Source organism: Phoenix dactylifera, chromosome 1 (assembly GCF_051530095.1).
Source record: "Phoenix dactylifera cultivar Ajwa chromosome 1, Ajwa_hap1_PhDact_Kaust_v1.1, whole genome shotgun sequence".
NCBI classification, from domain to species: domain Eukaryota; kingdom Viridiplantae; phylum Streptophyta; class Magnoliopsida; order Arecales; family Arecaceae; genus Phoenix; species Phoenix dactylifera.
This window is the reverse complement of record NC_143190.1, coordinates 36597977-36615498: the sequence shown is the minus strand read 5'-3', so window position 1 is coordinate 36615498 and position 17522 is coordinate 36597977. Positions and strand designations below refer to the sequence as shown.

General features: G+C 40.4%; 1 protein-coding gene and 1 pseudogene across 3 annotated transcripts in view; both read left to right on the top strand.

Moving 5' to 3' along the window:
• Positions 1-691: 691 nt before the first annotated feature.
• Positions 692-7956, top strand: LOC103711166 (putative disease resistance protein RGA4). 2 transcript variants are annotated; one of them, XM_089930657.1, is made up of 5 exons: positions 692-932; positions 1244-1451; positions 2568-2699; positions 2951-6559; positions 7409-7956. In XM_089930657.1, the coding sequence occupies exon 4, from the start codon at positions 3114-3116 to the stop codon at positions 6519-6521; it is 3408 nt and encodes a 1135-aa protein (XP_089786783.1). In that variant the 5' UTR covers positions 692-932; positions 1244-1451; positions 2568-2699; positions 2951-3113; the 3' UTR covers positions 6522-6559; positions 7409-7956. The 2 variants fall into 2 exon arrangements, with proteins under 2 accessions (XP_089786783.1, XP_089786782.1); XM_089930656.1 differs by lacking the exons at positions 692-932; positions 1244-1451; positions 2568-2699 and having other exon boundaries at positions 2981-6559; positions 6775-7956.
• Positions 7957-10920: 2964 nt separating this feature from the next.
• The window catches only part of LOC103707381 (putative disease resistance protein RGA4), a 66421-nt pseudogene continuing 59819 nt past the window's right edge, over positions 10921-17522 (top strand). The window contains exon 1 of the transcript XR_016413136.1: positions 10921-11026. The product of XR_016413136.1 is annotated as a putative disease resistance protein RGA4 (transcript). The remainder of the gene's footprint in view (positions 11027-17522) is intronic.

The window sequence follows — 17522 nt, the reverse complement described above, 5'->3', positions numbered from 1 at the left end:
CAGCTATTGCATTACATTAAAAAAAAAAAAAAAAAATCTAAACACAAGGTAGACCAACCATTCCATGGAAGAAGTTTAGAAGAGATTTTCTGTGACAAAATAGCTAGATGACCAGAAAGATATAAAAGAACGCCTTACTTGCAAAATAGCTAGATTATCCCCGAAAATGAGTATGGCAGCATCTTTTATAAGTGAACTATGTCATTAATCTGCATATGATTTATTATAGAGCATAGTGGAACTAGACCAACCTGATAGTTTTGGAACAAAATGGTTGAACCCTAATACACCTCGGAACCAATCATAGTAGACGTGGAGGATTGGCCAATCAAAACCTTCCATGAAGCCTCCAATCGGCCAACCAGGCTAGCCACGTGGCAAGCTTAAAAGCCTGCGAGGAGCTCTTTGAATTTCGAAATCTTTCCACATCTGACAGCACCTCGACCATTATCGCAATTGATTTCCCAAACTACACATGTGAGATGCATGGGGCATAACGCACATGCAAAACAACTACATATGATTCCGGCACACGCAATAGCCTGCCAAATACAACCAACCTACGAGCCTAAATTCTGTGACGACAAGCACCGGCGCTCACCCTGTACGATTCAATCCCAAGGGGGTTTTTCAGGTAAGCTCTGGCAAACCATCATCCTGCCGCTCTCTCAACCTCCACTATTCTTTGAGTGTCGCTCTGACTTAGACATCGGAGAGCTCCCCGTTGGACACTCTTCGGCACAATGATTTCTTCATCTTTGTTTTTTCGGGTCATACTCGATGTTGGATTGGAATCCTAAGCACGACCCAAGCCTTCTGGCATAGTTTCAAGCGCGTCGCCAATGTGCACGGCCAAGCAGCCAACTATTGAGCCCTCCAGCAATCTCTCTCGCTCGGCACCACGATCATACAACAATCCCATCTTTGAAAGGGTGCATAGTTTCATGGTTCTTACTGCATCTAGTTTGCAGTCTCTTACGTCTTGCCTCCGCTTCTGCTGCTATCTTCCACCAAGCTTGGATCTAGTTTTCTTGTATTCTAGTAGGATTGCATATTCAATTCACATCCTATGCACCTTGATCTTTGATATAGATCTTTTGCTTTAGTAGTAGCAATGTCCCTTCAAAAGGGTTCGCAGATGTGCGTAGTTGCTTCAATGTGCTGACAGCATATTGTGTTTGATCTTTCCAGGCCTTCTTACTTGCGCCTGTTCAGGATGCCCTGGCGTGCATGGGTTTCATAGGCCGCCACAATGCTTGAAGCAACCTGGGAGCTGCAAATTAAACCGTTACTGGATTATGGTTCTTCTCTCCACTTGGACCCCCCAGCCAAAAGACTTCATCACTTGGAAGTTGAGCCCTGCATGCAAGCCGGGTCTTTCTCGAGTCCACCAAAGTTTGTTTCAAACCATTCGCTGACACCTCATCTGCATCTGAAGAAGCCACAGCTGAGTGCGCAGTATTCTATTTCCCATCATATTTTAAGAGCTTCTATGACATCTCTAATCCTCTTGGCTCCCGCTATTAAGTTTAACCTCATGTATGATGTATGAAAGCCAATGCTTGCAGCAGCTTTGCACCCTCTAGAGTTTTCAAAGCACTCCAAACTCCTTTATTCATCTATCTGCATTGGTCTCAAATCAGCTATTGCACAATTCAATCGGTGGATTTGTGCAAACGAAGGTGAATCCTTCTCTTTTACGGAAGGTACAACCCCTATTTATAGATAACTAAACCATGGTGATGGTGAGTTCGGATCCACTGCATTGCACCGTTCATACCATAAAAGTCTAATCTTGCACAGGCCATGAAAGTCTAACTCAAGCATGCGGACGAAACTTTTCGACTTCAAATGCCCTTCCCCTCTTCTTCCCACCCCCTGCTCTCTATCTCGTGGGTCACCAAAATGGGATCATTGTGCCCTGCCGGTGACCAACCACCAATCGCCTTATACCTCGCTATTTTAATGCTATACCAGATCATTATTTTAGAATTCATGTGGACCCCTTAAGAGATAAGGCTGGCATAAATTATGAAATCGGGTTCATATACTTCTATTATGTGCCTGTGGCTGGCTTTTATCTTTGTAAGATGTCCTCCATTATTGTACATCTAACGTGACAGTGATGGCCTATTTTGTCCTATCACATCTTCACGTGGAAGAAGAACCAGTGGCTTGCACCAATTATTTTCTATGTTTACCATAATTACATCCTCCACAATGTCTATCTCATCCAAATCTAATTTTCGTGCTTCAATAATGACTTGCACTTGCGTTGAGCCTTGGACTTCTTCGTGAACAGCACATTCAATAGGAATAGAGGGAGAAAAAAAAAAGGGTTTATAAAAACTGCCAAATGGGTAAATTTTTTTTTGATAAAATCGGGTTTAGTAAACCAATCTACTTAAAATACATCCATATCAATCATAAAATAAAATATGTAAAAAATCTGAACATATATCTAACACAGCAATTCAAAATATGGTTTGTGTATGATTAGCCATATTCTTTCATGTCGTTGTCCAAGTTGATCAGCATGACAAGACTTTTTTCTCCATCCTGAATAGGCGCAAGTTGGGGGAGAGATGCCGAAACCAAAGCATATAATATCGTAACAGAGAAAAGAAAAGGAGATGGCTAGGTCCCCACTGCGGAAGAAGTTCAATAGCAACTGATTCCTCTCATGGCAACCTTTCTAGGTAATAGTGTTGTTCAACATCAAGGAGAACAGCTGCTAGATTTTCGTACCTAACGCGCTGTATTTCATTCAATTGATGCAGTGGCAGACGCGCACCGTATTAGATTGACATTGTAAACTTGCAACTTGAGTCTAACGTCATCTCCAAAATATGCATTTGTCCAGTTGCGATATTTTCGTACCTAACGCGCTATATTTTATTTTATTTTATTGCTAAAAATGCTATATTTTATTCAATTGATGCACTGGCAGACGAGGTCTTCTTTCTTTTCCGTGAGCACGCGGTCTTCAATTGATGCACCTTGTCAATAGGTTTAATCACACCGCTTAAAATTGCAAGCTAGGAACAAGGCCGAACGAGCAAGCTTCTGGTCCTCAGGTCACGGAGAGCAAGACTACCGGAGTGTCCTCCAATATGGATATGGGGATGATCGGAATGATAGTCGGAGGATGGTTTGCAACCTGCGTCGTAAATAAACTGGCTGAGAAGGTTTCGCTGCATTTGGACGACCAATATGATCTGCTCACGGGTGCGAAGGCTATGGCGGAAGATGTAAAGGCCAGGCTTCCTCGTATCCGAGCCGTGATCCAGGCAGCGGAGGGGAGGCCGATCAGGGACCCAGCTCTGGCTGCATGGCTGAGGCAACTCAAAGATGCTGCCTACGAGGCTGACGACATGCTGGATGAGTTTGAATTCAAGGAGCTTCATGATAAGCTGCACAGCAAGAGCAAGGTGAGCGACTTCGTATCCCCCGCTGTTAAGCTTCTCAAGCATTTTATAATGTCCGACGATGACCTGAAAAATTTGAAAAATCTTGCGGGAAATCTTGAAAAGATTTATCTTGATATCAATTGTATGGAAGAACAATTAAAGGACTACAACTCACAGCAGAGGAGTGTGACCAGAGAGACCAGCTCGATTATCCAGGACATTGTGGTTGGGAGAGACAGAGAGAGAGACATGATATTAGATGTGTTGTTGCATTTAGCTGATGAACCGGATTCTAGCATCAAAAGTGGGGCTGGGAGTAGTAGCTACCCGAGTCTTGGTGTTCTCCCTATAGTAGGCATTGGGGGTGTTGGCAAGACTGCTCTGGCTCAACTTATTTATAATGATGAAAGAGTAGCAAGGCATTTTGAGCTGAGGAAGTGGGTCTATGTGTCTGACAATTTTGATGTCAAGCGGATTTCTAAAGAGCTGGCATATGACTCGGTGCACGACCGACTCCCGGACGATATTAGTTTGGATGGCATTCTAGGGAAAGTTGGAGATGCTACGAGGAACCAGAGGTTTTTGTTTGTCCTTGATGATGTGTGGGATGAGACAGGTAGCAAGTGGAGGGAACTCCGTGGTGCCTTAACATCTGGAGCGAAGGGAAGCATGGTTCTGGTGACAACACAGAGTCCAGTAGTAGCAGAAGTTACGGGCACGATGGACCCGATAGAATTGAAGAGCCTACAAGAAGATGACTACTGGATACTTTTCGAACATTGTGCGTTCGGTGAAAAAATTCTGGAGGAAGAGCGAAGGGAAAAATTGCAAACAATAGGAAGAAAAATATCTGAAAAACTACATGGTTTACCTCTAGCTGGGAAGGTACTGGGAAGTTTATTGAACTCCAAACTGGATGAGGATTACTGGAAGATGATCTTAGAAAGTGAGTGGTGGGAACATGAATATGTTTTAGATAATATCCTTCCATCTCTAGCTTTAAGTTACGAACACTTGAATGCAAATTTAAAGCAATGCTTCGCTTACTGTTCCATATTTCCCAGGAGCTATGTTTTCGAAAAAGATCGGTTAGTCCAGATGTGGATGGCTCAAGGTTTTATCCAGAACAAGAGTCGAGTAAGAATGAGAATGGAGGACATCGGGGGTCAGGTATTTGACGAATTAACTAGCAGGTACTTCTTTCTACCAACTCCGACTGACAAGTATGTGATGCATGGTCTGATAAGAGAATTGGCAGTTTATGTTTCGTTGGATGAATGTTTGGTCATCAGCGATGAGAAGGGAGAAATTCCAGAGACAATTCGCCACCTGACTCTGAGAACTGATAGAATGGATGCAATTACGGACACGTGTAGACTTCAAAACCTACGGTCTATTTTATTCTTTGGTGATTATGATTCAGAAAGATTTTCCATTTTTCTTGACGGCATGTTAAAACAATCAAAAAGCCTGCGTGTCTTGGATTTATCTTACAGTCAGGTAAAGCTGAAGAAGCTACCGGATGCTATCAGTGGGTTATCACATCTAAGGTACTTAGATGTCTCCTGCACTAAGATCAAACAGCTGCCCAAATCATTTGGTAGGCTTTGCCATCTTCAAGTTCTGAGGATTCGATCCTGCCACCTTAAAAGGTTACCCGAAGACATGAGCAAATTAATCAACTTGCGGCATTTATATGGAGAAGCGGACACAATTTCTCTAATTGCTGGGATTGGAGATCTTACCAACCTTCAAGAATTAGAGGAATTCCAAGTCACGAAGAAGAAGCGACATGAGATTGGAGAGTTGAAGGGCTTGAGAAATCTTCGGAGACGGCTTGCGATCAAGAATCTTGAGAATGTCAATAGTAAGGAGGAGGCCATGGAGGCGATGTTGAAAGACAAAGAACACCTAACTGCATTGCATTTAGTAAAGAATTTAGATCCAAGAAGACTTCCTGATGCGGAGAAGGAGATATTTGAAGGCCTCCAACCACATCCCAGTCTTAAAGAGCTGAGGATCAAGGGCTATGGCGGTACCAGATTTCCAACTTGGATGGTGGAAAGCAAGTTTCTCACCAACCTAGAATTTATTTCTCTAGATTCTTGCGGCAGGTTGGAGAGTCTGCCACCGCTAGGGCAGCTGCCTTTCCTCAAGGAACTTTCTATTAATAACATGCCTGCCGTAAAACGAATTGGTCGTGAAATTTATGGTGACACTAATGTGGCATTTCCATCCCTCGAGGTACTATCATTTGATAACTTGAAGGAATGGGAGGAGTGGTTGGAAGCAGATGGCGCACAATTTATACCTCGCCTCCGTATATTCCACCTCCAAGGTTGCTACAAGCTAAGGAAAGTTCCCCTCCTCTTCCTGTCCTCATCGGTTGTAGAGCTCCGCATCGAATATTGTGGTGACTTCGGCAATGCACTGCCCGGATGTTTGCAGGGTCTCACCTCTCTCACCAACCTACGGATCAAGGATTACCAAGCCCAAGTATCTCTTTGTTTATCACATTTGAGTGCTCTCAAACATTTGGAACTTTGGAATTGCCGGGAGATGAGGTTAGTTGGGGGTGGGTTACAGTTCCTTACTACTCTTGAAAGCTTAGAACTCACAGCATGTCCTAAGCTCATCGAGTCATCAGAACCTGTGCAGCTCCACGAGGAGCAGGGACTGCGAACTCTTAATGGTCTCACCATAGACGACACGGTCCTACTTCAAAATCTGTGGATTCTGTTGGGAAGCCTCCCCTCACTTCAGGGGATGCATATTTATGCGTGTCATGGTATGGCCAACTTTACAAGGGAACAGGAGCTATGGTTCCAGCAACTGACATCCCTTCAAGAGCTGCGGATTGATGAGTGCCAGAACCTTGAAAGCCTACCTACTTCTTTGGCAAATTTTCCCTCTATCAAGAAGTTAGATATATTCACCTGCCCTAAGGTTAGCTCACTGCCGGGGAATGGCCTGTCTACTACGCTCAAAGAACTACACATAGAAGGATGCCGTTTGTTGAAGGACCGATGCCAAAGAGGAGGAGCTGATTGGCCAAAGATTGCTCACATACCTTTCATACGTATTGATTCCGAAACCATACAAATGCTGTGAAAAGGGAATTCGATGCCACTCCTACATCCATTCTTCAGGTAACCTTCAAGTTCTGTACATAATTGCATGCACACGTATATATCCTAGTTCCATTTTTGCATTGTTTATGCATTAGTGACTCCAGATTACGACTATATACAAGGATAATAGCTTCACAAAGTCCTTATTTTCTAGCTTTTTTCTTCGTTTTGTTTCGTCGGTTCATTTTCATGGCTTTAAGACATATCCTCATTATCATTTTTTGATGGAGCAGCGAAACAGCCACCCAGCTTTATTAAGAAAGTAAAATTACAGAGAAGTTATAGGAAGAGGGGGGATGTGGAAGATTAGAGCTTTGCAGGATCTGGAAACACTAAGATCAGAATAACAAAACAGAGGATCTGAAAATGCTCTTGCAAGGCAAAAGTATACCAGTCTCTGAAATTCGGCTGAGTAAAACATGAGGATGTAATTTCCTTTTACAGCACTGGATGATGCAATCAAGGGATCTTCATGTCATCTATACCACCTGTTAGTTAATTATTAACATGTTGTTTAAGCACGCATTTAATGTTTCGGTCTATAACTCTTGTTTCAATTGTTCCTTGAAATATCCTTGTTGGTGCAAATCTCTGCGAGGAAGCAACTCACCTTGTATTCCTCCGCACAGACTTAAAAAAAAAGTCTATGGTTGCTAGCCATGCATCTGTGACAAACTTGTTTTAATTAAGAGGTTCGCTAGTTCAGCTATTCCTATTGATATCAGCTAGCCGCCTATGTCTTGCATCTGAGCTTATGCTATTAATATTTACTAGGTTTCTTGAGTTCTGATGGTACTATGTGTTTATAGTTGCTTCATTATGGTGCTAACTTCATGCTGCATTCAATTGTCTCAAATCCTTTCACAGGCACCAGTTCTGGATATTGTCATACAGGTTCGTTTTGTTGGTCAGTTCCAATCCTTGAGCAACTTGGGGTCTACAGAACTTTCACTAGGTCTCCTTGCGGATTTGCTTTCTATTTGGGAACTTCACAGCCAATGAATTCTTCACATGGAAGCGGAGCCCTCCATGCAAGTCGAGTCTTATCTGAATCCACTGAAGTTGTTTAAAACCGTCCATTATCACCGCATCTGCCTCTGAAGAAGCCACAGCTGAGTGCAGCATATTCAATTTCGCATCATTTATTTGGAGCTGTTGTAGCATCCTCTATCTTGTTAATTCCTGCTGCTATGAAGTTTAGCCTTTTGTATGTTGTATGAAAGCCAATTTCTGAAGTTGCTTCCGAGAGAGCTTTTTTACAATCTGTTGAAACCAAATATCTGGATCTGTTTGCAGATGATAAACCCAGAGTATGGCATTCAGACTGAAATAGGTTCATGTTTTATTTGCAAATAACCATCCAGAATAAGTAGGAACCTGCTGCTAAAAATATCATTTTTCTAATTGTTTTTTCACTTTGGCTATTTATGTTTTTCATTGTGTTGAAATTAGATTGTACTCATTTTGAGAAAAATTGTGGCAATGTCATTTTCTGCCTTTGAACCTGGAACCTCTCCCCAGTGCATGCTGAGAGCAGAGTGTGATACTAACAAGCAGATCAAAGTTCTGTTGGCTTTGGTCCACCCTTACCTTTTGCAGTTTTTCCCTCACTAGATATGTATTCAGGTGCAGGGTTTGTGGGATGCAGGATTCAGGTTCAGGTCCACTGAACACTTGCTTGGTTTCCTACGGAGACAAATGATCTGCTGGAATGCATTTCCATTACTTGGATTTTGAATTGAACATTTTGCTTGGAATTTTGAATTGAACACTCTTCTGGCGAAACTTTCCTGTGAAGGCATGTTCAGACTTCAGGAAGTCTGGTGAAATGGAAGCTTTCAATGGGTAAAATGGTTCTAGAAGAAACAATCGAGTAATCCAGTCGTGAGAGAGAACTGTGAGATAAGTGCTTTGTTCTTGCAGTATGACTCTGAGAAGTTGTTTTTGAGAATAACTAGTTTCTATGCACAAAAACTGCACTTTCATATTGCCATTTCTTTTAAATGCCTGCTTGTTTCTTTGAAATTTTGTAAAATGAACAATTACTTAACTGCCTTTTTTACTAGAGTCAATGTTTCTTGTAAGCATGAATTTATAGCTTGGCGTCATCTGTGAGGCCCAATAGTTCCACATCAGAAAGACTTGTTCCAGAGTCTGGGCATATGAGGCGGGTGTCTCCAAATCCGGCAGGCGCATTTTGGGTAGAAAACAAAATCGGGAAGGGATCTGAGCGGTGCGTGCGGCACGTATACGGGCTCTGGAACCGGACAATATCTGAGAAGTGAGCCCCGTGTTCTTCCCTCATGTGACCTCCACGTGGGCACTGGGTGTCGCACGTGCCCCGCGGAGGCGGGGGCGTGACATTTGGTATCAGAGCCGAGGACGGCTCTTGTCCGATGGTGGAAAGAGTGTGAGGCCCAATAGTCTCACATCGGAAAGACTCGTTCTAGAGCCTGGGCACATGAGGCGGGTGTCTCCAAATCCTACAGATGCATTTTGGGTGGAAAACAAAACCGAAGAGAAGTCTGAGTGGTGCGTGCGGCACACGTGCGAGCTCCGGAACCGGACAATATCTGGCAGGAGAGCCCCGTGTTCTCCCCTCATATAGCCCCCACGTAGGCACTAGGTGCCGCACGTGCCCCGTAGAGGCGGGGGCGTGATATCATCCGATGGAGAATCCATCTATTGGTTCTCCATATTGCAATGCATCCATCCACTTTGCAAAAATTTTCTCAGCAGCTAATTTGATGTCATTATTCAAAAAGAAACCCTTGAGGCCCCATCCATAGGCCTCCCGAGCTAACAATAGGCCTAGTCCAATGACGACTTGAAGGGTTCTGGATGTGGCCCGACCTCTTGTGCTGGGGCATGGCCCAGAACAGCCCATTCCTAAATCTAATTGCTCACGCGCTTCTCGATTTTGTTTTGGAATTTTGTCTTTGTTCTTCTTCCTTTTCGAGCATCGTTTGGCTGCAAACATTGCTGTGGTCGATCGATGGCCTTCCGGTCATGGAAGACTGGCACCACCAGTCCTCTACCACCTCTTTTCCTCTCTCCATTCCTCTAGTGTGTTGTCGCCCCAATTGATGTGGCGTCGATCTCCTCTCCTGTGGCCCTCCTTGACGTCTTGAGGAAGTCAAGGCACTCCGATCGGTCTAAGCCATGATCAATCTCAAAGAGGAAGTATTTAAAATGTGCAAATACTATCATATAATTAAGAGTTAAGCTTTTGAGCATTCGTGGCACTTATTCTTCTTGCAGAAAAATCTTTATAAGACTAGATGAAGGCAAGATATTGATTGGGACTGACTGCTGGAAACAAATTTCTTGACGACATTAGCCGATAACATGAGCTATTAAAGCACCACTTGGCAAGGGGCAGAACCAGGTTTTCTATGTGAGAACCAAGCTCTAACACCATTATCAATATCATCTTGTATTAGATTATATGCATTTTTATTTAAGAGTAATTAAATAATAATAAACTATCATGTTCACATCAGCTTTGGGGATAAAAATAGTTTTATTTCATTATACTGATAAACAACGACGATTGTTCATACTAAAATCTTGATAATTTCAAGAATTTTTTGGGACATACGAGCAAGGGGCGTGCTCACAAACGGACGTGTTAAAACTGATTTTTTTTGTACTCTTATACCTAAGCCCTCTACCATATAAAAATTAGAGATAGGTTCCGTCTTCTGTCGTGGCGTTAGATGTCAATTCAGCGCAACTTTAACATTTAAGCCCTCTGTGATATAAAACTCAGAAATAAGTTTCCTCAGTGTATGATGCCCGATATCAACCGCAACGAGCCTGCGATGGCGACGGCTCCGGCTCTCGCCTCTCTCTCTTTCTCTCTCTCGCTCTCTCTGAACCCTTGACTCCCCACCGTCAATCTCTCTCTCTCTCTCTCTCATAGCTCATCCAGCGCTTCTCTCTATGCGATCCCAAATCTCCTCAGCGAGGGTAGTTTGAAACCCTTTTCCGCTCAACAGGATTCGATCTGCTCCTCTTTTCGTGAGGAATCTTCGAAATTTTTCGGGAAATTTTACTCGCAGGTATAGAAACTTTTTTTTTCCTGACCCTGATTTGTTGGAATGCAAGGGATCTGGTGTTCTTGTGTTTTTCTTTAGTTTTTAGTTGCTACTGCGTTAAATCCCCAAACTTATTTATTTATCTCCCTTAAAAATCAACCAACTAATTCTCAAAATTTTCATCTTTTCCCCTCCGGATTGATGTAATCTCAATGCTTGGCGAGTTGTCTGGGACTCGCATAATCATATACATGGATTAATTGGAGATTCTCATTAATGCCCGGTCCTTGTTCTCCTTCGCAGTTCCACTGGGAAGTGTAACCACTAGTATATGGACATGCAATGCCAACATAAGGCCCAATGGCTGATGATATTTGGCCTCTTCTTCCACTTGATCTTAACCAGCAATTGGGCATGTCATGCCGCTGCTTTGTCTTCTGACCAGGTTAGCATGAAAACTTATGATTTGCATTATGGGCTGCACCTGAGTCTCCTAACATTGTTTTGTATTGTTTTTATTATAATGAGGTAAGATAATAATTTTTTCAAAGAACTCGTCTTCGAGTGTTGTCGTGCAGGATATATGTGTTGTCTGTATATTCATTGTATCTTTTTTGCTATATAATTTTGGTCACATAATTTTCTGTTATCATTGTTTTTTGCCATTGTTTTCATTATAAATTATTAATACTTATATTTCCATATACTAAATTTAATGTCAGGTGAGCAATGTGGGAAGCGGTGATGGGAGAATCTTTGGCTGTTTGCCATGCTCTCAAGCTTACCTTGCCAGCTCTTATTTTGATCACCGCAATAGCCTGCTTGAATCGGATTTTCATGATTTTTTAGCTCAAGAATTCGGTACAGGTGACTTGTGTAGAGGGCTGGCTAATGATATGAATGTGCTTGGACTTGCAGACCTGCACCGGCATCTGAGCGGTGAAGGTTCTCATCGACATGTGGTTTCCGCCTTGACATTTGTTAACCAATCAGATGGTATGAAGTGGCTTGATTCTCACTCTTGTGAAGCAGTGATTATTGAAAGCTTATCATATTCTAGCAGCAAAGCCAATTGATTTACTCCTTCGCTAAGTGTTGACAACTTCCACCCCCCCCTCCCTCCCCCCCTTAAACAGCCTTTCTTGATGCTGCTGTTTTTGGAGACTCGAATCTGGAATTACTCCAGCTCTGTCCAACAGATCAATTGTTGAAATTCACATGGATATTAGGAATGACTTGTTGGAGAACCATGAAACTGTTATTCAGTTACCGCTGCATGCTAGATATCCGGTGAGTTTAAGAAAAAAACAAAAAAGTTACGACACGTTACTTTGGAGTGTTTCATGTTATTGAAGAATTTGTTTATATAGTTTTGGTGGTTGTATGCTGAAACTAGCATTTTATATAATTAAAATTTGTAATTTTAATTGGTGAATTGTTTAGCAGATGCATATAATGTACATTATCAAACTTAAATTATTCAAAGTTTGTGACATTCAACAACTAGGAAGCTCTCAATGCCAAATGTGTTGAGTTTTTTTCCTCATCATTTCGTGTACAACTAATGAACTTCTTAGCTTAATTTTATGCATATAGTTGGAGAATATGATATTCTTCTGTATAAAAGGCATGCTTATTATTGTTTTGATGGTGCGTTGTATTGAATTTTCAATACTAGTCGGAGAATTGTCTCAAGTCCAATCATTGATATATTGTAATATGGGTGACTATTGAAGCCTTGGGTTGTAAGATGCCAAAGGATAACAGAAACTAGAAAACTTATACATGAAGTCCATTATCAACCTTCATGCAATGGTTAGCATCATAAAGATGAAGCAAAAAATTTTGTTTCAATCAAAATATATAAAATGTGATCAGAGGCACGTGGGGAGGGTGGTTGGGAGTGTGTGGCCTCATATCGTGAAGCAGGGAAATGGAAGTCCGACTTTTTGAGGAGTGAGACAGAAAAGCTACAAAGTTAAATCCCTATGGCGTCCCCCATGTAAAGATTTTTGAATCATTCTAAACTTGATTTAAATCTCCACGGGGCCCCCTTTACCCATCTTAAAACTGGAAAATGACATCTGGACTCCATCTTATTTATTAGGGAAATACCAAACCAACCATGAGGATTGAAAATTGAACTACCTTATTCTCGTGTTCTTTATTGACTTTAAGATCTTTGGATTCAAATGAATTGCTTCAGTGACTTCTAACTCGCTGACTTATATTGAGTAGAACTTCCGACTTTCTGAGTCTTAAGTTGCTGGAGTAATTCATTGTTTAGGGTACCAATGCCTCTCTTCTTACTTCTTTCTGATGTGTTCTTCTTTTTGTTTTCTCCTATGAAACTTTTTATATTAGATTCATCATCATTTTTATTAGAAGTTTGAATCACATAGAATATAAGCTTTCTATTAAATAAGAAATGGAGATGAATGCATGAGAAAACTTGTAATTGCAATTTATTTGAGTTACTGTAATTCCTGTGTCAGATTGCACATACGAAGTCAAGCGCTTTTCCAGCAAATGAGGTGGTTGACAGTATTATAGCAAAATGGGTATTACCATGTATGCATGTCTTTACATTTACAATACCTGGATATTGATTATGTTGTACCTTGGATTCAATAACACTTGGTCCTAAATAAATGAATATTAGTGGGGCCAGCTCTAGTTAGACAATTTGGCTTTCACTCCTTATCCAGGGAATATTTCTCCTTTTATAGCATTGGGATCTCTTAAACTTTTCCAAATCATATAGAAGGTATCGCACCAGTTTCGTATAGTTAACCTTAAGAAGAATCTCTGAACTAGCTCTTGTAATTTTCCACTTAAACTTTGAAGCATAGTTTGTCCATTTTTCTATTTACTAGTGTTCTCTGCCCTACAATTTCTGGTAGTTTAAACTTCAATCACATTTGCCAGAGTCAGTTCTGCAAGTTTTGAAACATACAGTTTTAATTAGTTGATTTCATTTGCAGCCCCTTGACTCCAGTGGTTGTGCAAGGATCGAAATAGGCCGACCAGACTTGTTCATACGCTGTAGACCAAAACAATTACAACCAGAGTCCTGTTCATGGACACTTAAAAACCTGGCTGCTGGATATGCGAAAAATGTCATGTGGCAAGTACCCTGTGGAAATGAGGCACATACAGGAATTGTATCCAGCATTACTTTTGCTACAGCACTAACGTGCGTTTTATTAATTGTTTTATCAGCTATTTATTTTTCTGGGAGCAATAGTATCAAATGCTCCTAATGATCATTAGCAGCATTGCTTTTTTATGTTATCGGACGCCCTTTTCTCTTTCCAGTTACTTTAAATTTGTATTAAAGGTTTCTTCATGATCATTAACAGAGGGAATATTTTTTTTTAAAATTATTTTCTACCACTCATCTTTGCAAACAGGTCTTTGAGGAAACTGGTTTAGTTAGTTAGAAGACCATCTCCACTGTGTTGGGTCTTCTCCTCTGACATCTTTGCAGCTGACAACCGTTTCTATTATCCTCATATTTCAAAACCCACCTGTTCTTGCTAATCCCTTCCTAATACTGCTATGTGAAATATATAGGAACCTATCAGATGATGACCTGAGCCACTCCTTTGTACAATGGGTACAGCAAGATATCCAATATTTTGCAACTTGGATTCAGTTTCTTACTGTTCTTCTGTCATCTTCACCTGTATAACCCATTTCCTCTTCACCTTTCCTTGGCCTCCTATCTCCTGGCTTTATTATAATACAGCTGCTGGCAATGGTTTTATCTAGAAATTTTGTGAAAATGCATGTCCCAACGGGTTTCCAATATGGAAGTAATTTGTCATTTTAGTAGAAAAAGATTGATGATCAATCGAGTTCGTTCCATTGTTTGATCACCTAATGTCTTTGATGGGATTTCATGTGTTGGTTTGTTAACATATAAGAGAACACTGTGGTGGAGAAAAAAATGAAAACAGGAAAAGCAAAAAAATAAACATTTTTTCTCATAATCCATAGAAGTAGATGCATGCAGGTAACATTTTTTCTCATAAAAATTTTAACATTTTTTTCTCATAACATTTTTTCAGGTGAAGCCTGCATTTGAGATACATGCAGGTAACTCATCTTTGTCTGGGCCTGAATAAAATTGTGTATCCCAATGAGAGACCTCTACTATCTTGAAATGGATGTACCCCTCATGCAGCTGACATGGTCTCAGTTTTTTACGTCAGATCAGCTGCATGGTAGTAATATTATGAAGGCAGGCTTGCTGTTAACATTCCTACCCTTTTTCTAGTGTAATCTTAGACTTTTATAGACATGCTAGACAGAGCCCTGGATAGGATCAATTGAAACCCCCTCATTGTTTCTGCTACTTTTTAAACTCTTATTTGCTCGTAGTGATCCAAATTGATTTGCTTGAAATTGTGGCAACTACAATTGGCTTCCGTCCGTTGGAAAATGTTTATTTATCATCAGACCCTCTCCATGGTTTTGTGGTGTGATTTTGGTAGGAGCTAACTGCATTTTTTTGAGATGTTTCTAAAAAAGTAGTCGAGATGTTTACTTTTTATACTGAACTTGGAAAGCTGTGAGCCTGTTCGTTGGATTTATAAAATATGTCCAAGTTCTATTTCAGGATGGTTGTTCTATCGCAGGACGACTTGATGAAACAACATGGATGCTTGCTTGACAGGAAAACAGAGCCCAACGGATTTATACGGAACTGCTAAGATTTTGGCAGCTTCGTAAGGTTTCATGCCTGCTCCTGTGGGAGAGTATAGTAAAATCAGAATGAAGTCTTCTCTATTTTTTCTTTTTACTTTGTTCATTGAATGCAAACGAATCTTCAAGGAGAAAGTACTTAAGATAATGCATTAACATGTATCAAAGGTAATGCATTAACATTTAATGAGCCATTTTAACTGCCTCAAGAATGAATTATGTTTATTTGAAACACTAAGTAATTTCTTTATTTTCCATATATATTCATTCTAAACTTTTTTGTTTGTGCAGATTTTTGGATACCTATATCACTAGAGCTCTTTACGTCTAAAACAAAAGAATGTTTGAGCAAATTAAGGATAATTGCATCATTTGCTTTCCTTGGCATATAATTGGCTTAGAAATATGTAGTTAGTGGTATGTAAGTTGTACATGTACAATGCATTAGGATTGCATGAAGGATTAGACGTTTACTCATTTAACTCAATAGTGTTTAGTGTTTACTTTACAAAGGTGCACAACGATTGTCCGCCCGCATTTCCATTCCCCTTGTCCGGTTGGAAATGGCGCCAGGTTATCCCACTTTGATTTCATGGATCTTGAATCACCCAATTCTTAGATGAAGATGATCTTGAATCCCTCTTAAAGCAGGCTTTATGTGCCCGAAACCTTGTAAGTTGAGCAAGAAAAAGTATGATAAATTAAAGTTCATCAAATGACGTTCACCTACGAAAACGTACAAAGTTCAATATATATATATATATATATATATATATATATATATATATATATAAACAAGAGCATGTTCCTTATCCAAATTTTTACATAGACCATTCCCACCTTGACTATGAGCCCCTCCACAAAATAATAGGCACCGCATGACTTAGGAGTTGAAATTAGACTTCGTTCATAGGCTAGGTGAAACTAGGGTTAGGCCGGATTTTCCCCAAAGGTTGATATATTTTACATAATTCTCGGCCTAGCTTAGCTTGACCTTTGTGCCTATTTTCTAGGTCCAAGTCTGGCTCTTACTTGAACTTCGGACTTTGGACAGGGCTTCAAGCTTTCAGACCATTTTTCCCAATTTAAAAAATAATGATATTAATTAAAAAAATAAAAAATGCTAAATATGAATAACTAGATATTACCAACAGCAGTTTGAATACTAGATAACTAAAATAAAGTACCGTAAGATTGTAGATCTTTGCCCGGTAAGTTTACATACCAACAAACCAAGGAGTTTAATCATAAAAACCCAGGGCTAAAAGAAATTCTAGGTCAGGCTAGCTTGGGCCAAAATTTCATCTCTAAGCCCGAATCCGGCCATGTTTGGGTTGCCTACGGGCCTAAAATCGTGGTCCAAGCCTCCCAACAAGGCTTGGGGCTTGAGTGGGTGGGAAACGTCAGCCGGCCAGTGAACATTTGTAGTTGGGATATAAGAACTTCATCTTGGTATGAAGTTGACAAAATCTAAAACACTTGAACAATCTTAACTTCGTAATCCAAAAAAATACTGGATACTGTTCATAAAGATTCAGCTGAAATTAAACTCGGACAAAAATCTGGACCCTCTAATCCTATCGTTTAAATAATTGATTTGACCTACGTCCAATCTAACATGTTAAACTAACTTGGGTAGGTGTGGTTGGTCCAATTTAGGGTTGTATGCTGAAACTAGCATTTTATATAATTAAAATTTGTAATTTAAATTGGTGAATTGTTTAGCGGATGCATATAATGTACATATCAAACTTAAATTATTCAAAGTTTGTTACATTCAACAACTAGGAAGCTCTCAATGCCAAATGTGTTGAGTTTTCTTCCTCATCATTTCGTGTACAACTAATGAACTTCTTAACTTAATTGTATGCATATAGTTGGAGAATATGATATTTCTTCTGTATAAAAGGCATGCTTATTATTGTTTTGATGGTGCGTTGTATTGAATTTTCAATACTGGTTGGAGAATTGTCTCAAGTCCAATCATTGATATATTGTAATATGGGTGACTATTGAAGCCTTGGGTTGTAAGATGCCAAAGGATAACAGAAACTAGAAAAATTATACATGAAGTCCATTATCAACCTTCATGCAATGGTTAGCATCATAAAGATGAAGCAAAAAAATTTGTTTCAATCAAAATATATAAAATGTGATCAGAGGCACGTGGGGAGGGTGGTTGGGAGTGTGTGTGGCCTCATATCGTGAAGCAGGGAAATGAAAGTCCGACT